At 44.9% G+C, this 24,170-nt stretch overlaps 1 protein-coding gene across 2 annotated transcripts in view; it reads right to left on the reverse strand.

Annotated features, from left to right (window-relative positions):
* RAD51 (RAD51 recombinase) overlaps positions 1-16,498 on the reverse strand; it is a 32,001-nt gene extending 15,503 nt beyond the window's left edge. The window contains exons 1-4 of one of the 2 annotated variants that reach the window (XM_075843418.1): positions 16,339-16,498; positions 14,488-14,643; positions 12,440-12,535; positions 4,270-4,407 (exon numbers count right to left, since the gene is read on the reverse strand). In XM_075843418.1, the coding sequence (XP_075699533.1) occupies positions 4,270-4,407; positions 12,440-12,514 (213 nt within the window). In that variant the 5' untranslated portion in view covers positions 12,515-12,535; positions 14,488-14,643; positions 16,339-16,498. The remainder of the gene's footprint in view (positions 1-4,269; positions 4,408-12,439; positions 12,536-14,487; positions 14,644-16,338) is intronic. The other variant, XM_075843419.1, reaches the window with a different exon arrangement.
* Positions 16,499-24,170: the final 7,672 nt, after the last annotated feature.

Below are 24,170 nucleotides of genomic sequence, written 5' to 3' on the forward strand. Positions count from 1 at the left end.
AATCTGCTGAGATTAATAGATCGTTCAAGTATGGGATGATTAGTATTTCCTTTTGATGAAGAGAAGCTGTGACTTCTGACAATCTTGGTGAAGATTCTGGGGGCAAATGGTAGGACTTTGAACTGAAGATGATGAACTTCCGCATTCAACGTTACTGCAAACCTCAGGAATCTTTGCGAGTCTGGATGTATTAGTACATGAAAGTATGCAGTCTGTAGATCTATTAAGGCCATGAAGCAATAGGCTCTGAGCAGATGGATTGTAGAAGCAATAGTCTCCATTTTGAACTTTTTGTGCTGGATATGTTTGTGCAGACATTTCAGGTTTACTATTCGTCTGAATTTCTCGTTTGATTTGGAGACTAGAAACAAAGGGGGAATAATAACCCTAGTTGTGCTGCAAAGGCTTTACTGTAATCACGACCTGTTTTTGAAGGAGAAGCTCTACTTCTCTCTCAAGCTTTTCCTGACTGAAAAAAGGGGTTAATATTGGAGTGGTTATAACATTTTCTGGGGGAAGGGATTTGAACTCCAGTTGATAGTCCTGAGACACGATGTTCAATATTCATGTACTGCAAGACATTTTTGACCATGTATGGGTAATCTACCCCCAACAAAAATTCTGCCATTATTGAGTATTTCCGGAGGTACCTTCTCCAGAGGTGGCATTAAACATGAACAGTATGTTTTTCTTCCTCTGATTTTGCCATCTTAGATTGCCCTCTCTTTTCTTAGCTGATTAAAGATTTGTTTCTTTGGTTCCATAAGGGCCGCCTCTGCTGGAATAAGCAGGTTTCTGAAGGAAAACCCTTCTTTCTATCGGAGGCTTTTCCAAAAATATAATCTAGCCCAGTGCTGAATATCATATCACCTTCACAGGCTACGGAACAATCTAGATTTAGATCCAGTGTCTCCTGTCAAGGAACAAAGCCAAATAGCTCTTCTGGTAACGTTGGAAAGAGCAGCTGTTCTGGCATTAAAGAGGCTCTGTCACCAGATTATAACTGCCCTATCTCCTACATAATCTGATCGGCGCTGTAATGTAGAGAAGTGTTTTTTATTTTGAAAAACAATAATTTTTTAGCAAGTTATGAGCAATATTAGATTTATGCTAATTAGTTTCTTAATGACCAACTGGGCGTTGTGGAGAGAAGTGTATGACGCTGACCAATCAGTGACCAATCAGCGTCATACACTTCCCATTGTTCCAGCCCAGCTTCTTTCACAGCACAATCACGCTGGAACAATGAGAAGTCTATGACGCTGATTGGTCACTGATTGGTCAGCGTCATACACTTCTCTCCACAACGCCCACTTGGTCAAAAGTAAAATAAGCCCAGTTGTCCATTGAGAAACTAATTAGCATAAAGCTGATATAGGTCATAACTCCGTCAAAAATGATCGTTTTTCGAAATAAAAAACCACTGCTGTAACCTACATTACAGCGCTGATCACATGTACAAGATAGGGAATTTATAATCTGGTGACAGAGCCTCTTTAAGTCTGATAGAAACAGCTGATGCGTCAGATATGAAGTCTTCAAGCACAGGCATGAAGGCCAAAATTTGCTCTCGTCTTGGATATTAGGTGATCCTCTATTTGTTCCATCCAAATCCTTAATGATCTTGCAGTACATTTTGCAGCGATACTTTGTATTCTTAAGCAAACATGGGAGGGCCACACAGTAGCTCTTAAACCTTCTGCCTCCCTATCCATGGGGGGGTCCTTCAATAATTCCATGTCTTCAGACGGTAGGGAAGAGAGTTTGGAAATTCTCGCTACTGGGGCCTCAATTTTAGGGTCTTATCCCATTTTTCTGAATCATCTTCACCTGATTGTTATTTACACTTGAAGTTCCTGGGAATAAATAGCCTCTTCTCAGAGTCTGTCCATCTTTTTAACTTAATTTCTTAATATTCTCGTGGACCGGCAAAATTCTCCTTCTTCTGGAGTCCAGCCCCTCAAACATCTGATCTTGGCCATACCTGGGCACCTTGCCATCTTCTATTTTCATGGTGGCTCTTATCGCCTTAAGAAGCTGTTCTGTGTCTTCCGCTAAAAATAACAGTCTTCCACTATTAGGCCTCATGCCCACTTCAGTTATTTTCTTCAGGGTGCTATCCATTTTTTTTAACCGATAGCACCCCGACACATTCACCTCTATGGGCCCACGCACACTTCAGTTGTTTTGACGGTTCCGTTCATCCGTTCCGTCAAAAGTAGTGCATGTCCTACTTTTGTCAGTCGTTTTGTGACCATGCTGTTTAAAACGGAACGGACGCGGAGTAACAATGGAAACCACACGGATACGTTTTAAACGGACGTGAAAATGGTGATGGATGTGTGCATGAGGCCCTATCGTCGGAGTCTCCAGAATTGAATTCTCCCTCTTCCTGATGGATATCAGACTCTGACATTTCCTGTGGGATAGATGGCATAGGAGAGGGTGGACAGCCCTGAGTTAATGCTGTATCCACCTCCTCCCATATCATACTTCTGATACTCTGTAGAAGGGATGGAGGTTTTTCGCTCAAAACCTTCTCCAAACATCTGTGGCATAATGCTTTCTTTTGTGTAACAGGAAGCAATTTTTTCAAAATTCCACATCTTTTAATAGGCAACACTTTCTGAACTCCCTCTTTACCTCCCTGAAAAAATAAACATATATTAGACTTGTCCAGTCAAATATTGAGGCGTTTCAGAGGGTTAAAAATATAACCACGTTCTTACTGGGCTAGGGGCTCAGCAGACTCTGCACGGGACATCTTGGCTGAAGTCATAAGGAATTCAGCAAGTAGTATTACTGAAATAACTCAAAAACTAATACCCATGACAAACCAGCACAGCTGGATTTATAAGAAATTTTGTCACGCAATGGTTTTCTTTTTTTAAATATTAGACTCTGTACCTTTAAGAGACTGGCTATGCTGGGCGCACGCGCGCTAAACAACCTTGGAAGTTAGAGACGCCGATCCCACATGCAGTAAGGGATTTCATTTCCCAAGAGAAATGACTAAGTCTAGTGCTGCCGAGTTAGCGCTGACCCGTTACCTTCTGTATACAGGTCCGGGAGCCTGGGACTGCCCACGCGACTTATGCCAAAAAGCTGTAGAGCAGGCACCTGCAGCTCGGAGCCCAGCTCCCTGCCCAGTTCCTCCGTGGCGCATGATGTAATACTGATCCCACGCAGCTCACACGGATCCTGCTTCCGGTGTCCCAAGACACAGGAAACAACTGGAGAGGGTAAGGAGAAGGGGGAATTTAAACTGCTTCCTGTCTTTCCTCTGGAGGCAGGGAATCCCTCCTGGTGGTGCGGTCGTGGCAGCGTAGAGGCAAAATGGGGTCTTAATAAACCTAAAAATATTTGGAATATAATGCTTATGGCTAGGATCACACACACTGTTTTGATGCAATTTTGGCCTCTGTTTTTTGAGCCAAAGCCCGAGATGGAGCCAATAGTGAGGAAAGGTCGATGCATTTCCTTTTTGTGTCCACTTCTGTGTTCCGCTCAATAAAAAAAACAAAAAAAACAACTAAATCTATCAAATTTGCATGTGTGATCCTGGCCTAACGGGGTTGTCCTGGTTCTGCAAAACAATATACTACTTACTAATTATAATTTCTATAATTAGAAGTTACACAATTTTCGAATTTGCTTTCTGTATTGGTCCCTCACGGTTTTCAAGATCTTTGCTGCATGTTATTCAGTAGGAACATTTATTGTTTGCTCTGTGAATGGTCACGTGACGGACACATCTGTGCCGGGATCGTTACAGTTACGGTATGTGTATCAGAGCTGTGTCTTCTAACAAGCCCAGCACGTGTGTCCATCACATGACCATGGACAGAAATATATCCACTGGATGTATACAATGAATGATCCTACTGAATGAGTGCAAGCAGAGATCTTGAAAACTGAGAATTAGTAGAGAAAGTATATTGGAAATTTGTATAACTAAATTATAGAAAAAGAACATTAACTTGCAAAAACCGGACAATTCTTTTAAAGTGTACCTCTAGTTATAAATGGAAGAACACATTCTGCTGTACTTACTACTTACATTTGCCATGTAGAAGAGTATGAAAGTCTCCCTCCTTATTGAGCTCCAGCAGCATAGATTCCCATGGATATGCCATAAACTTCCAAGTTGGATATACCCCTTTAATTCTGCAGCAACAGGAGCTACGCATGGTATTTTGGAATGTACATTCAGTTTCCCACCCCTTACAATCACAGTAAAAAAAAAAAAAAAGCCCTCACTTAACTTACCAAGATTTTGTCTGCTTTGGCTTCACTAATCCCTTTGATATTAAGGAGTTCTTTCTTTGGAGCGTAGGCGACTGCCTCTACTGTGTGGAACCCGGCCTCCTCCAATTTCTTCACATCGTTGGAATTAATGCCACATTGCTAATTTGTAGAAAAGACAAAGTTATATTTGGATTAGGAAGAGACCAACTACCAGAATTATTAATAGTTATAAAAGAACATCCAACATAATCTGAATACATAGTCACATAGGTTGACAAAAAGACACGTGTCCATCAAGTCCAACCTCTCAGTAAATTACCCGTCATTCATTGCTTGATTAATTGTAACCCTCAAAGCCATTCTTCAGTAAATAATCATCTAGTCTTACATGAACACTATTCTTTTTATTTTTTTTACTGATTTAACCCCTTAATGACAAGCCTATTTTAGGCCTTAACTGGTTCCTGACCGCTGGCTGTGTATATACGGGCATCGGTCGGAGTCCTTAAAACCGCGCCGTGACTCCTGGGGACCCTGATCTCTTCTACACATCGGTCAATGAGCGCTGTGTATATGAATAAAGGCTGCCTCGATTGGTCCCGGTGATCATGTGACTGGTCACATAATAATAATAATAATAATAATAATCTTTATTTATGTAGCGCCAACATATTACGCAGCACTTTACAATTTAGAGGGAACATGAAACAAACAATATCAGACATTACATAGTGACAAAGTTCATTTACAATTCAAACCTGGGGAGTGAGGACCCTGCTCGCAAGAGCTTACAATCTATGACGCCGGGTGCCATTAGTGGTAGGCTGCTGCTGGGTCTAACTAGACCCAGCACAGCCCTATTAACCCCTTGCGTACCTTCGACGTAATAGCACGTCGCTGGCCGCTTATTCCAGCGTACCTTCGACGTACTATTACGGCGCAGGAATAAACTGTCACTATGTGAAATCACATAGTGACAGAACAGCGGCGGCAGCTGTCATCGACAGCTAACCGTCTCTGCTACCGGCCTGGGGACCAATTAGCAGTCCCCAATGCCGGCGATTGCTGTGATTGGTCAGTCTCTGATGACTGACCAATCACAGCCGTCTTTGACGTCGTCTGCAGGAGAAAGCTCCTGTCACTTTCTCTGATCTCCTCACTTCTGTGAGATACGTGAGGAGATCAGAGAAAGCGGTGTAAAAAAAAAACAAACACTTTTTATTAACCCCTTCCCGAAAATGGGCGTATAGTAACGCCCTGAGGATGAAGCGGGCACAGGAGCTGTGCTCGCTCCATCTTCATCGGATGTCGGCTGTAATATACAGCCGACATCCCACTGCAACTACAGCGATCACTGTCCTCTCCGATCGCTGTAGTTTAACCCCTTAAATGCCGCTGTCAATAGCGACAGCGGCATTTAAGTGATTGATACAGAGGGAGGGGGCTCCCTCTGCACCCCATTGCCCCCCCGCCCCCCCACGAAAAATCGCGGGGTTCTGATGGTTGCAATGGCAACCAGGAAGCCTAGCAACGGCTTCCTGGTTGCCAGGTACGGGAGCCTATTAGGTCCTGCCCAAGGCAGGACGTAATAGGCTCAACTGTCAGTTGTAAAGTGACAGTTACAATACACTGCACTACATCAGTACATACAGAAGTAGTGCAGTGTATTGTGCAGGGGATCAGAAGATCAGATCTTCCAGTCCCCTAGTATGTGTAAAATAAAAAGTGAAAAAAAAGTTTTAGATAAATAAATAAATACAAGTATTACGTAATAAAAACAATAATCGCCTTGTTTCCCTGATCAAGCCCTTTATAATTAGAAAAAAAAAAGACAAAAACTAGATATAATAGGTATCGCCGCGTTCGTATCGGCCTGACCTAAAAAAATATCATATTATTTATCCCGCACGGTGAACACAGTAAAAAAAATACCATAAAAAACAATGGCAGAATTTCCTTTTTTGGTCACGTTGTTTCCAAAAAAATGGAATAAAAAGTGATCAAAAAGTCACGCGTAGCCAAACATGGTACCAATAAAAACGACAGTGTGTCACGCAAAAAATGTATGTACTCCGCACAGATTACATATGCCCCCACATTATAAACTGAAACACCAGTAAAACACTAAACAAAACTACTACCAAGCAAAATCTGCGCTCCAAAAGCCAAATGGCGCTCCTTCTGGGCCTGGCAGTGTGCCCAAACAGCGGTTTATGACCACATATGGGGTATTACCGTACTCTGGAGAACTGCTTAACAATTTATGGGGCGTATGTCTCCAGTGGTACAAGCTGGGCCCAATGCATTGGGCACTGAAATAGCATATATGTGGAAAATGTCAATTTTCAATCTGCAACATCCACTGTGCACTAATTTCTGCAAAACCTTTGGGGGTCAAAATGTTCACTACACTTCTAGATGAATTCCTTGAGGGGTGTAGTTTCCTAAATGGGGTCACTTCTCTGGAGTTTTCACTGTACTGGTACCTCAGCGCAATGCAACATGGCGTCAAAAACAAATTTTGTAAAATCTCCACTCCAAAAACGAAATTGCACTTTTTCCGTTTAGACCCTTGCCGTATGTCCAAATAGCCGTTTACAACCACATATGGGGTATTTCCGTAATCAGGAGAAATTGTGTAACACATTTTGGGGTGTCTTTTCTCCTGTATTCCTTGTGGAAATGAAAAATTCTGAGCTAAAGCTACAGGTTATTGGAAAAAAAAATTTTTTCATTTTCACGGACCAATTCTAATAAAATCTATAAAACACCTGAGGGCTCAAAATGCTCACTACACCTCTAATTTAATTCTTTCAGGGGTATAGTCTCCTAATTGGGATCACATCTGGGGAATTTCTACTGTACTGGTACTTCAGGGACTCTGCAAATGCGACATGGCCCCCAGAAACCAATTCAGAAAAATCTGAGCTGCAAAATACAAATGGTGCTCCGTCCCCTCTGAGCCCTGCCGTGGGTCCAAACAGCAGTTTATTACCACATAATGGGGTATTTCCGTAATCAGGAGAAATTGCTTTACAAATGTTGAGGTGCTTTTTCTCCTTTATTCCTTATAAAAATTAGAAAATTCTGTGTTTTTTCCAAAAAAAAGTATCTTTTCATCTTCACAGACTAATTCCTATAAATTCAGCAAAAAACCTGTGGGGTCAAAATGATAACTATACCACTAGAAAAATTCCTTGAGGGGTATAGTTTCCAAAATGGGGTCACTTTTGGGGGGATTCCACTGTTTAGGTCCCTCCAGGGCGTTGCAAACGTGACACGGCACTGAAAACCATTCCAGTAAAATCAGAGCTCCAAAATCCAAATGGCGCTCCTTCCCTTCTGAGCCCTGCTGTGGGTCCAAACAGCAGTTTATTACCACATATGGGGTATTTCCGTAATCGCGAGAAATTGCTTTACAAATGTTGGGGTGCTTTCTCTCCTTTATTTCTTGCAAAAATTAGAAATTTTTACGTTTTTCCAGAAAAAAAGTAGATTTTCATTTTCACAGACTAACTCCAGAAAATATAGCAAAATACCTGTGGGGTCAAAATGCTAACTATACCCCTAGATAAAATTCCCTGAGGGGTGTAGTTTAAAAAATGGGGGTCACTTTTGGGGGTTTCCACTGTTTTGGCACCACAAGACCTCTTCAAACCTGACATGGTGCCTAAAATATATTCTGAAAAAAGGAGGCCCCAAAATCCAAGAGGTGCTCCTTTGCTTCTGAGGCCTGTGTTTCAGTCCATTATCACACTAGGGCCACATGTGGGATATTTCTAAAAACTGCAGAATCTGGGCAATAAATATTGAGTTGCGTTTCTCAGGTAAAACCTTCTGTGGTACAGAAGAAAATGTATTACATATGAATTTTGTAAAAAAAAATGAAATTTGAAAATTTCAGCTCTACTTTCCTTCAATTCCTGTAAAACGCCTATAGAGTTGAAACACTTTCTGAATGCTGTTTTGGATACTTTGAGGGGTGCAGTTTTCAAAATGGGGTGTTTTATGGGGGTTTCTAATATATAGGGCACTCAAAACCACTTCAGAACTGAACTCGTCCCTGAAAAAAAAAATCGCTTTTTGAAATTTTCTTAAAAATATGAGAAATTGCTGCTAAAGTTCTAAGCCTTGTGAGGTCATAGAAAAATAAAAGGATGTTCAAAAAACGATGCAAACATAAAGTAGACATATGGGAGATGTTAATTGGTAACTATTTTGTGTGGTATTACCATCTGTTTTACAAGCAGATACATTTAAAATTGGAAAAATCATAATTTCTTCATATTTTCGCTAAATGTTGGTGTTTTTCACAAATAAGCAATGAATTTATCGACCAAATTTTTGCACTAAACTAAAGTACAATATGTCACGAGAAAACAATCTCAGAATCAATTGGATCGGTAAAAGCATTCCGGAGTTATTACCACATAAAGTGATACATGTCAGATTTGAAAAAAATGGGTCTGGTCCTCCAGGCCAAAATGAGCTGGGTACTCAAGGGGTTAATGACAACAGTCACTATGAGAAGGCTGATTTCCCCTGTAACTGGGTCTGCTGTGCAGCCCAAATTACAATAGAAATACATGGTGTAAAAAGAGAGAAGAAAAAATAAAGTCCCCCAAAGGTCTTTTCTGACCTTGGAGGGACAGACCATAATAATAACAAAATCAAAGTAAAATAAAGTGCAAAAAGATCAATAAAAAATTAATACACATAAAATACCCAGCCAAAGAAAAACGTATCCAGCCCCACCAATCATTGTTGTAACGCTAGCCCTGACGCAATTACCCTAAAATAGACCAGCATTATCCATGGGGAAAAAAAATAAAATAAATCACGTCCCTAGCCCAACAAATAAAAAAAGTTATAGCTGTTTAACGAACGAGTGCTAAAAATGGCTAAACTGTGTCTGGTCCTGAAGGCTCAAAATAGCCCGGTCCTGAACTGGTTAAAGGAGTTATCTGGGGACCAAAAATTGCATTGCATTAATATTTTTATGTGAAAAGAAGTCACTTACTAATGTACTTTCGTTTAAAATTCAGTACTAAATGGTGCAGTTCAAACCCGGTGAATTGTTCCCGGAAGTCCTGTAGCTTTTCTAATATTGATGACGCACCTACACGGCCCCACGTGACTGAGGGCTTGCTTCCGCTGCAGTTCATGTCGGCGTGTTATCAAGCGCAAGACCGCAAGTGGCTGTCACACTGCCTATTGCTGGAGTCCCCAAGTAGAGCATCAGCAAGCGCTTTGCTCGGGACTCCAGCACTGCTCCCGAGCTCACTATATACGGACAGTGACGTTGGCATCAGTGCCGTAGTCCCTGGGCAGAGCATCAGCTGTTAGGAAACCCCTGACATCACTGACCAAATATGAATAGTGACATCTGGAGCAGTGCTGGAGTCCCGAGCAAAGCGCTTGCTGATGCTCTACTTGGGGACTCCAGCAATAGGCAGTGTGACAGCCACTTGCGGTCTTGCGCTTGATAACATGCCGACACGAACAGCACAGGAAGCAAGCCCTCAGTCACGTGGGGCCGTGTCATCAATATTAGAAAAGCTACAGGACTTCCGGGAACAATTCACCAGGTTTTATCTGCACCATTTAGTACTGAATTTTAAATTAAAGTACATTCCTTTCCACATTAAAAATGCCATCATCAAAGCAGTCTTCGACCCCGAAGTAGTCTAACAACCGAACCCGTAAAAAAAAACAACCCACATATACAGACCCATTAGTAACACACAGAAAAGCAAAACAATTATTATACCTACCTTTCGTGGGTCCAGCCACAATGTCCTCCGTGACTGTTAACTAAGCAGTGACAGCTTTAAGGTAACTGGGCACCACGTGTTGCAAACTAACCAATGGCAGCTTAGAGTTGTCACTGCTTAGTTTACTGATGCTTTTAAGGCTATTCTTAAAGTCTATGGGAGTTTCCACAATTGCCGACGGCTACCGATGTGCATCCGTATTTGCAGATATGTTCTATTTTTTGTGGATCATTTCTACGGCCCGGACACAAATCCATTAACATACAGGAAGGTGTACCTGACCTATAGAAATAAATGGGTCAGCAGTTCATCCGTAATGACCCAATCTGTGAGTACGGCTGAAAACTACGGTCGTGTGCATGAGGCTTTAGTAATGACTGCTGTTATTAATGGACGCTCACAATCAAAGGTGGGGCGTAGTGTTAACGAGTGAAAAGGTCAACACTGTGACCCCTGCATTATTACCCTGGGGTACACACCACCGCCCCCAGGGGTACAGGGAAGAGCCAGTACCGACCATCTGTAGTGATGGGCAGGCAGGCACTGAGGCAGTCACAGGCTGGTATTATTAGGCTGGGAAAGCCCGGAACCCGTGGCCTGCTGCTGCTACGTCACATGTGGCTGGGTATGAAAAATGGGGGGGGGGACCCCACATCGTTTTAAACAAATAACTTGGAAAAAAAGGGGACTCCCCAGTTTTCATACACAGCCAGAAACAAAGAAGCAGCAGGCTAGCATTAATAGGGTGGGAAGGGCACACATGTCTATTAGGGTGTATTCACACGATGCAGTTTTCCTGCACGACCAAGAATCACACAAAAACCAACGAACACAACATGCACTTTTACAGCAATTTGCCGTGGTTTTGCAGTTAGCATGGAAACCAGGGCAAATCGCGGTAAAAACGCATGCGTTTTTCAGTAAGGCTTTCAGCCGCGCAGGAATAAATGCGGCAAAACCGCACCGTGTAAATACACCCTTACAAGGTTTTGCAACAGGTGAGATGTGTTATGTGGTTATTCAGCAGGGATGAGATTTCAGTTGACAGGTAGCAGAGTTACATGATGGGGAATTATTTTTCTCAGTCATTTCTAGTTCTCAGGTAACGCTTTCTTGTACTCTGCCATAGGGAAACATTATTCTGATAGCAAACATTCAACCCCTCAGATGCTGCGGTCAGTTGTGACCACCAGATTCTGAGAGGTTTTTCACTTTGTTTCTGGCCGGTCACGGACTCTCGCACAGCAAAACGGTAGGAGCCTATGTGTCCCTATAGCAGCCTCTGGGAGGTCTCAATAGCAATCAATACTGTGATATAATGATAGCAGGTTCAAGCTCTCTAGGTGGGCTAAAAATAGTCATGAAAACAAAAAATGTTTAAATCGGATCTTTAAAACATTTAAAAGAAAAAAAAATAATAATTTATATATATATTTAAATCACCCCCCTTTCCCTTGATCACATATAAACAAAAAACAAACACATTAGGTATCCCACGCCCAAGAAACGCCCGCACTATAAAAATATTTATCCAATACAGCGAACGTCATAGCGGGGAAACAAAAATCTAATTGGCCGAATCTCAGGTTCTACATATTTCCCTGCGCAGAAAGACACACCTCTACAGACAATATAAAAACGTTACGGGGGTCACAATACGGCGGTGCAAATTTTTTTGGGTTTCTTTAAAACGTTAACCGTTTTTAAAAAAAGGTACTGAAGCATCACAAAGACTATATAAATTTGGTATCACCGTGATCGTACTGACCCGCAGAATGAAGGTAACGTGTCATTTCCACCGTACAATGAAAACCTTAAAAACGAAACCCATAAGAAAATGGCGGAGATGCTGTTTTTTCCAATTCCACGCCTCAAAACACAGCGTGTGAACATAGACCAAGACTAAACAAACCCTGCCTGTGCTCTGATCCTGCAGTTGTTTTTCCCATCTTACCCGCACCCTGCCTCTTGCTGACCCATTGAGCAGGGGGAAGAAGTGTCAATAAAATTTTGCCCACGCACTTTAGAAAATATGGTGTTTAAATAGCCGTAAACTACGGTCCTGGCAGTGGTCTCATCAGTAAAAATAAAAATATGCCGCTGCATACCAACTTAAAGGACGCTCTATTGGCTTCTGTCAGGAGAATTGGGGCACATGGCTAAGTTCAGTGTATGCGAAGGATGCTTTATCAGCACTTACGCTGTAGTTCAAATAACGTAATGTAAACTTAGTCTAAGGCTGGATCTACATGAGCGTGTGCGCTCTTAACAGGCACTTAACAGCTCCGTGTGTCGTCAGCGTATGATGCGCGGCTGCGGTAATCTTAGCCTAACGGAGCCTCCAATGCAGATGTGAACGAGGCTTTACTTTGAGAAATTTGCATACATATAAATAAAAAAAAACCCCACAAATTTACCTCAAGACGAGCTATTGCTTGGGGTCCAAACGATTCTTCCTCTGTGGTTGCCTCGTGCTGCGCTTGCATGGCCATGGTACTCAACGACACAAATACCTGACCAAAGGCAAAAAAGAGAATTCATGTTCACGCCAATCCGGAGAAATCCGTAACCAGCATGCAGCTTCAATACATCAACGTTCATACAGCCCTGTAGTATCCATGTTCTAAGGGTCCTCTTACACGGCCCAAAGTGGGCCGGTAAACCAACGCCGATCAATGAGACAGCTCGTTGATCGGCGCTATGTATGGGACATATTACGGATCCCTCGTCCCCATACATTTCTATCATGTTTGCAGCAACAGGGAGATGTTCTGCCGACAACTGTAACATTTCAGCTGATAAACGAGCTTGTTCATTGGCCGGTCGTTGCCCTGTTCACACGGGGGGGGGAACGCTCATTTGCCCGATAATTGGCCCATGTAAAAGAGCATTAACATAGGGGCTCCTGCAAACACGGGTACACAGTCCGAAGTCTCACCTGTCCTGTCAGTTATTTTCTTCCGTGTGCTGTTTTTTTAACGGATAGCACACGGACCCATTCATTTCTATGGGGCCACGCGAACATCCGTTTTTTTTTTTTGATGATACGTTTGCCCCAACTGCAAAACTCAGAGCAGGTCCCATCCTTGTCAGTATTTGCGGATTAGTCTCGCCCATTCTATTCAATGGTGTGTTCAAAATTTTGCAGTCATAGCAACGAGAAACCACTCACCAGAGGATCCCCCATAACTGCGACCTGCCCTTATGCAACATATATAAAGGGCTGACCTGATGCGCCCAGGGGGCTCAGCCCACAAGATCCACGTCATTCAGGCGAGCGTAATACTCGTCCGTGTGCTCTGCGTTGAAATCACTCACAGCACACGGACCCTGCAATCCAATGGGCCCCATTCACACATTCGCTGTGTGGAAAACAACGCGTGTCCGTTGCGTGAAACTCACTGCATGCCCTATATTGGTCCGTGAAAACCACGGACAGCTGACGGACGTCATTTGTGTGCTGTCCGTGTTTCACGCATCAAAGAGTAATAAACAGAGGATTAAAAAAAAACGCACGCCGCACACTGATGCCAATACGCAACGCGCACAGATGAGAAATGTAGGAAAAATGTTGCATTTTTTTTAGGCGCACAAATCGCACAGGCTCGTCTGAATGGAACCTAAGGCCTGATGCATATGGCCGTGCCCGTAATCCCAAAACTAAAAGTAGGGCCTGCTCCATAATTCCCAGCACAGACACCTATCCATAGCCTACGGAAAGGTGTCCACGGCCAATAGAATCGGGTGGGTCCATAATTGTGGACCGTATTACAGCCTGCAATTACGGAGTTTTTTTACGGTCGTGCGCACGGGGCCATAGGCTACATTCAGACGAACGTAGCCAACCTCAGACGTGGAAAACTGCAGTTTTCACATCCAGGGTGCACCCGTGCGGGACACGTCATCACGCATCCGCCATAGACTAGAGTCGCTCCGTTAAAACGGTTGTGTGCCCCAAGTCCATGTGACAGCCGTTGTTTTAATGGCCGTCACACGGACTTCATCCACGCTGGTCCGAACGCAGCAAGCGCCGATCAACGAGACCTCGTTGATCGGCGCTCGTCACAAGGAGCTACGGATGGGGACGAGCGGTCGTTACTGCCCAATAATCGTCCAGTGTAAAACCCCCTTTACTAGGACCTTGACTTATGTAAGAGTGGGGGTGGGGCTCGCGTATTCAAGGCAAAGCTTTTTTTTTTTTTTTATCAAATATCCCTTTAACTAGTTGCTGACTTTCAGAACTATCAGAGGGGCAGCAGCGCACGTCCTCCCTCACACGTTACTTCACAAACTGCGGCTGTACCCCATTACAATAAACAGCCACGCTCACACTCCGCACAACCGGCTAAGAGAAAGCAGCCACGTCCCCCCCTGAACCCGACTACGTGTCACGTCCCCGCTCATCCCATTCTCCGGCGCCTCCATTGTTCGTGTCGTAGGCTGAGCTCGTATACAGTACACTGACCTGATCCGCGGACACCCGAGCAGCGTCACCGCTCAGTACAAATGTCCCGCCAACCTCTACGTGCGCGTCACACGTCCCGACCCCAGTCACTTCCGCGTACGAGCGGCTCAGCAATGTCCGCTGGGTCCTAGTGCCCGGAACGCTAATTGTTTTTACCTGAATGTGAGAGGAGATATGTTCTTCCTGAGTTATTACTATATCCTGGTTGTCAGCACAATCTTAGAAAGCAGTTAGGGTATGTTCACACGCACTAATTACGGACGTAATTCGGTCGCTTTTGCCCCAATGAATAGCAGCGCCAATTACGTCCGTAATGGACGCGGCGTTCAAGCGCCTGCACATGCCTCTTACGGCTGAAATTACGGGGATGTTTTCAGGCGGAAACATCCCCGTAATTTCAGCCGTTACGGACGCTGTCGTGTGAACATACCCTTACACCTCAGCAAATTATTCACAAGCGTCCCTGTAGTGGAGGGAAAGTCCCGACTTTATACCCAAAGGCCTTCATCCCACTTTGCTACTGAAATGTTCCTTTTTTAGACTATGGCGACGCAGAAACTTTGGCCGAGACGCAAGTCGCAAGGCCAAAGATTTATCGCAGTGTCACGCTGGCTGCAGCGCAGTAATGAAGATACATGTGGCCACGACACAGGTCATGCATCTAAAGACGGGGGTGGCAGGAGAGGGTCCCGGGACCATCAGCTAATCGTCCCGTCGGCCGCATGTTGAAAAGCGTTGTTTTCGTATTTCTGCACTCCTTCACTCCCGTGCTCTGCTGCAGACATCATCCTGATGACAGGGTTGGCGCCAGAATATTGGGGCCGATTTACTAATACGGTCTTAAATTTAGACAGCTTAGAATTAGACTAGTTGCGACAAATTTAGCACAGTGGCTCATGCTGGTTGATAAATTTGGTGCATTTTTCTCTTTGGCAAACTTTAGACCACTGGTTTTTCAACCAACATTTTTGGAGCAGTTTGGCGTCTCTAAGCCATGCTCTTTGTCAGATGAGTTGCAAAAAGTGTCTAAAACGCTTTATACATGTGGCGCATGGAACGTGCACCGGAATTCCGGCTTAATTTGAACCGGAATTCTGGTGTATTATGATTAGTGAATGTGCCCCTTGTCTGCAGCGCCACTCAGGAGTTTAGAGAAGTGCGGGAACGAGAAGAGGTATCTGAAGGTCAGGTTTTTACGCGGCACGCACAGTGCGCTGCTTTGATGCTTTTATGAATCTCCCTGATGTCCCTTTTCAAAAGTTGTCATGTTTGCAAAAACATGGCCGATGCCGTCAATCACCAGTCGGGGACACAACATTGCTGCGGCGATGTAAACAGTGACCGGCAGGAGACCGCAGGTTTGTTGCGGAAATTTCTGTGTCTGAAAATCAATTCTGTGCATCTTACTAGGGTTGTTTCCGCAGCATGTGCATGGATTTTTGCCAGTCCCATTCTGCCGCATTTGAGCGTGGTGGCGCCCTGAAATGAGGCGAAATATTCATTGGAGCGCCGCAGGCCACTCTCATCTGCCAACTGTGGAGGTCCCAGGTCTGCGACCATGACTGTTTCCAATAGGGGGTCCCTGTGATTACTTCGTATACCCCCTTGCCCTCATTATAGCATAGCTCTCCACTTCCAGCAAGCGGTCTTGTAAGATCAGTATATGACATTTCATACACCCCAGCTTTTACAGATCAGTGTAGAGTGTTCTTAGACAGAGTAAGGAAAAATTTTTTGCAATAATCAATACTTCCAAGTTCAATTTATAAAACTTAAACGGGTTTTCCGATTTACATTTTTATGTTTACTGATTCTACACTCTCCAACACATCAAAGTTCTGATGTACTTACAACTCCCCGCCGGTCAAGTGACTTGTGATGTCACATTATCTGCATCCTCCAGTGCCATACCGTATACTAACTACAAGGACTAGGAGCCGATAGTTCTAGACCAGTATACGGCACGTTACTTTATGTGGGCGACTTCCTGCACATGCCTGGTTCCCTGTTATTCAATGTATGTTGCCTGCATTGAACAAGAGGGAGGAGACTAATGCACGCAAGGCATGCAGGGAATTGTAGTCTCAGCAGGAAGCTGAGAAAACAAACACGTCCCAAAATATATGTAAACAAACGGCGCGTGGCGTAAACGTGAGGAAAGATAAGTAGTGTTTTTCTTTTTTTGTTAGGAGTAGTGTCAGCAGGTTGTCTACAGTAGGGAAAATGGATCAATCATATTTTTGCCAGCTAGACAAAGACATCACCTACAACCTATACATTCTGGACTAGCTAAAGCACTTCAGTTTTCAATTTACTAAACTAAATGTATGAAGTCACCACCAGTTTCAGTTTTACCCAAAGTAATCCTTTAAGTTGCTTAAAGGGGTTGTCCGAGATACCATCGTATTTTGAAAAACCCCTTTAATGCATGTAAGTTATAAATGTAAATACATTTGTAATATACTTACATTTTCCAAAGTGGCCCCGTTTCCAGATCCTGCCGTCGGGAACTTGACTGTTGACGTCACTCTCTGCCGCTTTGTTGATCTTGAATTCTTTGCCGGGTATACGACACGTCACTTGTGACGTGGTTTATATCGGCTTGTTCTGTTGTAACGCGCATGCGCGGCCCCTGCTGTTATCTCGAGAACAGCAGGGACCACGATAACAGCAGTGACAGCGCATGCGCGTTACGGGCTGTGAAGCAAAACAAGCCGATATACACCACGTGACAAGTGACGTGTCGTATATCATCCGAGGTCTCTCTGGTTCGAGACCATGTCATCGGGATACGACACGACAGTGGAGAAGGCTGAAAAGGTGACGTCAGAGCTCATGTGACCAGAAGGAAAAAGCAGCCAGAGCGGAGAACAGAAGCAAGATTGCACGGGTAAGTATATTATACAATTGTAAATATGTGCAATGTGGTTTTAAATGTAAAAAAAATATATATATCTTGGACAACCCCTTTAAAGGGTAACTAAACGTTCAACGAACTTCTGACATTTCATACGTTTTGATCGCTGGGGGTCCGAGCACTGAGACCCGCACGGAGACCCGCACCGATCGCTAAAAAGAAGAGGCAGAAGTGCTCGTGTAAGCGCTGACCTGCATAGTTTCTGTTCGGCTTTACTCGGAAAGCCAATGTAGCGGTGTACGGGACCCATAGACTTTCTATTGAGTCTGTACACCAACTGCTCGGCTTTCCGAGAAAAGCTGAACAGAAAGCAAGCGGCTTCCGCTGCTTCGTTTTAGCGATCGGTGGGGGTCTCCGTGTTCAGACCCCCACCGATCAAAACTTTTGACATGTCAGAAGTTTGTTGAACGTTTAGTTACCCTTTAAAGTAAAACAGTGACAGCTACAGTTCCCTCCATAACAGTGACAGCCACAGTGCACCCCGGCAGTACCAACTACATTTCCTCCGCATTAGTGCCTGCCAGAGTCCCCCCCCCTTTTAGTGCTAGCTTCATTCTCCCTTACAGTGACAGTGCCTCCATAGAAGTGAAAGCCGTGTATCCTCTTAACTGCCATCCACAGAACCCCCAATTAATGGCAGCCAGTGCGCTTCATTACCGCAGCCACAGAGCCCCTAATTAGTGCCAGCCCCAGTGACCTTCATCAGCCATAGTGATGCCAATAATACTTACCTTTCCCTGCTACTATGCTGCTCCTCTGGCTAAGGCCAGTTTCACATGAGCTCCCATACTGCTTAGTTCCGGTCATCAGACCCGCAGTCGGGCCGGGATTTGTGGCCATAATACAGGTGCAAACATGTGCCTGTATTATGATCCTGTGAAACCTCCCAAGGTAAGTGCAGTAACTGGAAGATACATGGTCGCTCCCTCTGGCAGTCTGCTGGAGTATCCAGGTTCTTTCAAAAGGGAAAAATAGCTTACAAATAATTTTGTTATTTAAGTCTAGGAATACTGGGAGAAGAACAGTGCGCCAGTCCCTCCATCAGTCCAGCGTGTGATAGAATTAATCTGTAATGACAGGGTAGGGAGACAGACATGTGAGCCCTAATCTACCCGCCACTCAGTCCCTGCCTACTTGCAACGACCCGTCCTAAGCGACGGGGTACAACTGGGCGACGGTCCCTACGCTGAGTAAGTGCAAGACAGACAAAACAGACAAATCCTTTACAGTACCCCCCCCCCCCTTTTATGAGGGGCCACCGGACCCTTTCTAGGTGGACCTGGTTTATTGGGGAAATGAAGGTGGAACCTCCTGAGCAATACCCCAGCGTGAACATCCCGGGTGGGTACCCAAGTCCTCTCCTCAGGCCCGTATCCTCTCCAATGGACCAGGTACTGGAGGGAGCCTTGGACCATCCTGCTGTCCACAATCTTGGCCACCTCGAATTCTACCCCCTCAGGGGTGAGAACAGGGACCGGAGGTTTCCTCGAGAGAGCCAAGGACGGGGAGCAGCGTTTAAGGAGGGAGGCATGAAAGACGTCGTGCACTCGAAAAGACGGGGGCAACTCCAGTCGGAAGGAGACAGGGTTAAGGACTTCAATGACCTTGTACGGCCCTATAAACCGGGGAGCAAATTTCTTAGACGGGACTTTAAGGCGCAAATTTTTAGAAGATAGCCACACCAGATCCCCGACCACAAACAACGACCCGTCCTAAGCGACGGGGTACAACTGGGCGACGGTCCCTACGCTCAGTAAGTGCAAGACAGACAAAACAGACAGGGGTACACAGAAGCTAGAGAAACGGGGCAGTTGCCCACGGAACACCGTGAGCAACAAGAGTGGTGAACGAGCCGAGTCAAACCAGGAGAGAGCGAGGTACAAAACGCTGAGCAGGAGAGTGGTCAGAAAGCCAAGGTCAATAACAAGCAGAGGATCAGTAGTACAAGCAGCAGCAGCAAGCCAGGAAACAAGCATAGAAGAATCACAGGCAAAGGAGGAACAGGAAAGGCAGGTATAAATAGACAGTGGGCGGGAACTAGCTCTGTCTGGCCAGGCTGTGATAGACTCTGCCACAGGGGCTTCAAAAATATGAGGTACGGTCCAAACTACATATTTTTAATGTTTATATGCCAGAAAACTGGTGTAAATACATTGTGCAAAACATAATGGGGATGATTTATCAAAGACAAAGTAGGCAAATTGATTAGGATTGTTAAAGCCATTATGGAGTCTGATTAAAAATGGGATAAAGGCTCTTTATTAGCTAGGGTTCCTCAAGGGCACACCTAACTTGAAAGTCATTATAGATAGTGAACAGGCCACTCCCCAAAAAAACTTAGGCTCTGTTCACATCTGTGTTGTTTTTTGTTCTATTACTTTGTTCCGTCATAACAACAGAAAAACTGAATAAAACTTTTCTGTCAAAGTACCCATTGATTTCAATGTGGTTTTTTTCATCCTCAATTGTTCTCGGTTCAGGTCTGTTCCATTAGGTTTCCGTATTTTTGCTGGAAACAATGGCATGTACAAGACTAACGGAAGCTGGCTTGTGCAGGATATCCGGACTTGAACATTCACGTCATACCGGACACTTGATTTGACACGGACTTGAACACTGACTTCAACTTGGACACTTGACTTGATACGGACACGGATAGTGCAGTCGTCCCAGACACTTGAGGAGACAAATACCGAGTAAGACACAACATTGCTCAGGCAAAAAGGTAGTGGGCAGGGCTCCTTTTAAAGTCCAGGGTGTGCTGGGATAGGTTGAGGTCAATATTCCGCACCACACAGGCACAGAGTGGTGGAGAGAGCAGTGTGTGCCAGCATCCCAGAGCATGGAGACGCAGAGGACAAAGGCTGGCGGCTGCTGGGGTGAGCGAGACCAGTGGCCGATGGCACTACAGTACCCCCCTCCTTACGCCCCTCTTCTTAGGTCCAGAGTGTAAGAGGAATTTTTTGATGAGAACGTCCACATTCACTTCAGGCTCCCAAGACCCCTTCTCAGTCCCAAAACCCTTCCAATCTACCAGGTAAAAGGTTTTCCCTCCTACCTTCTTGTAGTCCAGGATTTACTTGACCTCAAAGATGTCAGAAGAACCGCTGGGAACAATTGCAGGGCCAGAAGATTTACTGTACCAGTTGAGGATCACAGGCTTCAGGAGGGACACATGGAAGGAATTGGGAATCTTGAGAGAAGGGGGTAGACATAACTTGTAACTTGTAATTTGTTGCAGAACTTCAAAGGGGCCAACAAATCTGGGAGTGAATTTGTAGGAGGGAATTTTCAGATTAATAGTTTTAGAAGACAACCAGACTTTGACTCCAGGAAGAAACTGAGGAGGAAGTCTTCCCTTCCTATTGGCATATTTCTTCATGCGATTTACTGCCTGCAGGATCACGTACTAGGTATGCTGCCAGACCTGAAAAAAGTTTCAGGACGAAGAATTGGCTGCAGGCACTTGAGATGTAGCCGGTACAGGAGGAGGAACACGTGGATATTGGCTGTAAACAATAAAAAATGGAGAAGAAGCAGCATACTTACTCGTGTTATTATTGTAAGAGAATTCGGGCCATGGAAGAAGATGCACCCAATAGTCATGTGGAACAAATATGAAATGACAAGATAATTTTTTAGCACTTGATTGATCCTTTCAACTTGGCCGTTGGATTGTGGGTGATATGCAGAAGAAAGGTCAAATTTTACATCCAAGAGTTTACACAGGGCTCTCCAGAACTCATGCGTGAATTGTACACCCAGATCAGACACGATATGTAGGGGCAGTCCGTGTAGACGAAAAATATGTTGAACAAACAAATTTTGCCAGGCGAGGAGCAGAGGGAAGGCCAGACAGAGGAACAAAATGTGCCATCTTAGAAAAACGATCCTCCACGACCCAGACTGGCACAACCAGCAGAAGGAGGAAGATCCGTAATAAAATCCATGGCAATACGTTGCCAAGGACCATCAGGAATAGGCAGAGGTTGAAGTAGACCTGCACATTTGGAATGGGAAGTGTAATGACTGTGGGGTATGTGGACCCACTGGCCCGCTCCGCCGTAGCAGAGTAGCAGTTGGCCAAACAAGAGTCAATGATAGTCTATAGGACAAGAGTACCTGTATAGAAGATTCAACAGACGCTTGGCCTAGCAGAGCCTTGGCGTAGCAGACGCTTGGCACAGATGACACTTGACTCCAACACTAGATTTTCGCACAGGAACAAACACAATTACTGGAAACGGGATATAGGAACACAGGATACAGCATACAACTAAGGGACCATTTGCAATAACGAACATGGGCAGACACAACAATGTTCAGGAAAGGAATAGGAGGGCAGAGTCCTTTATATAGGCCAGGGTGCAAAGGGATTGGTTAGAGAAAATTTACATTGGTGCGCGCACCGGCCCGTTAAGGCCGGGACGAACGCGCGCGCACCCTACAGGAAGCAGTGGGGAACAGCAGCCGCGTGTGCGGGCTTATCCGGGGAGGGAGACACCAGCAAGAAGACAGTGTCCTGCGGTCGTGGCTGACGGAGGTAAGTAGGATGTGCTGGCGACCGCGGGCACAACAGTTACCCCCCCCCCTTATCCCCCCCTCTTCTTAGGTCCAGAGCGTAAAATGAACTTCTTGATAAGAGTTGGGGCGTTAACGTTCTCTTCTGGCTCCCAAGACCCCTCCTCAGGAGAAAATCCCTTCCAGTCCACCAGATAGGGTATGAGGAAAGACGTTCTCTTATAGTCCAGGATCTCCTTCACCTCAAAGACGTCAGAAGAACTGCTGGGAGCAAATGTAGAACCAAGAGATTTACTGTAGCGGTTCAGGACTACAGGTGTTTGGACGTACACATGGAACGAGTTGGGAATCCTGAGCGTAGGGGGCAGCCAAAGCTTATAGGGCACAGGGTTTATTTGTTGCAAGACCTCAAAGGGGCCGAGAAGCTTGGGAGCGAACTTGTGAGACGGGATCTGAAGACTAATGTTTTTAGAAGACAGCGAGACCTTGACTCCGGGAGAAAACCGAGGAGGAACTCTTCTTTTCCTATAGGCATACTTTTTCATGCGATCAACTGTCAAAAGAATCGTAGACTTGGTTTGCTGCCAGATGTGAAGGAAAGACCCAAAGGAAGATTCGGCAGCAGGTACTTGAGTCATAGCTGGCACAGGAAGAGGAACTCGTGGATGCTGACTCTACACGATGAGGAATGGAGAAGAAGCAGAAGACTCACTTGTGTGATTATTAAAGGAGAATTCCGCTCGAGGCTGAAGCTGTACCTAGTTGTCATGTGGAAGCGAAACAAAGTGACGAAGGTAATTAACTCAAATTTGATTTGTCCGTTCCACTTGACCATTAGACTGTGGATGATACGCAGAAGAGAAATCCAGCTTCACTTCTAGCAGCTTACACAGGGCTCTCCAGAATTTGGACGTGAACTGTACTCCCCGGTCAGACACAATATTGAGGGGTAGTCCGTGTAAACGAAAAATATGCTGGATGAACAGATTTGCCAGATGAGGAGCTGAGGGAAGGCCAGTTAAAGGAACGAAATGTGCCATTTTGGAAAAACGGTCCACTACTACCCAGACAGTAGAAGCAGGTAGCAGGTAGGTCTGTAATAAAGTCCATAGCGATGTGCTGCCAGGGGACATCAGGCACAGGCTGGAGCAGACCAGCAGGTTTGGAAAGGGTAGAATTATTTAAGGCATTGTTTGTACAGGAAGAAACATAGTCCAAGACATCTTTCGATAGCGTAGGCCACCAGTAGTGACGAGAAATAAAGTCCAGAGTCTTATGGACACCAGAGTGCCCAGTTAGTTTGGAACTATGTCCCAAGCAGAGAATTATTTTCCTGTCAGCTGGTCGAACTAAGATTTTTCCAGGAGGGATATCCTTAATCTGTAGAGGGTTTACAGCAATAATACAGGAAGGGTCAATTATGTGTTGAGGACTTTCTTTAGAGTCGTCTGTCTCAAATGACCGGGGCAGGGCATCGGCCTTAATGTTTTTGTCCACAGGGTGGAAGTGAAGAACAAATTGAAATCTGGCGAAGAACAGTGACCATCTGGCTTGACGAGGATTTAGTTGCTGTGCAGACTGCAAATATGTAAGATTTTTATGATCCGTACAGATGATGATGGGATAAGCTGCCCCTTCCAGCAGGTGTCTCCACTCTTCCAAGGCCAACTTGACGGCAAGTAGTTCTCTGTCTCCAATGGAGTAGTTGTGCTCAGCAGGAGAAAAAGAGTTTGGAGAAGAATCCACATGATACTGCTTTTCCTGTGGAATTCCTCTGAAACAGGAGTGCTCCTGCACCTATGGAAGAGGCATCCACCTCCAAGGAAAACTGTCGAGTTACATCAGTACGATGAAGAACGGAGGCAGAAGTGAAGGCACTGTTGAGGTTGGAGAATGCCGTCTCTGTCTCAGGGGACCAGTCCTTAGCATTCATTCCCTTCTTGGTAAAAGCTGAGATGGGAGCAGTAAGGGACGAGAAATTTGGGATGAATGGTCGATAAAAGTTGACGAATCCAAGAAATGTCTGGATAGGTCGGAGACCTTGAGGGCGTGGCCACTCACAAGACGGACTTCACCTTTATTTGATCCATGTGAAGACCACGATCAGAAATAATATACCCCCGGAAGGGCAAGGATTTTTTTCTTAAACGCATACATCTCGAGTTTTGTGTACAGGCTATTACCCCCTAACCTCAACAAGACTTGGCTTACATGCTTCCGAGACGTCATCCGATCAGGTGAGTAG

The sequence above is a fragment of the Rhinoderma darwinii genome, chromosome 12 (genome assembly GCF_050947455.1).
Source record: "Rhinoderma darwinii isolate aRhiDar2 chromosome 12, aRhiDar2.hap1, whole genome shotgun sequence".
NCBI lineage: Eukaryota > Metazoa > Chordata > Amphibia > Anura > Rhinodermatidae > Rhinoderma > Rhinoderma darwinii.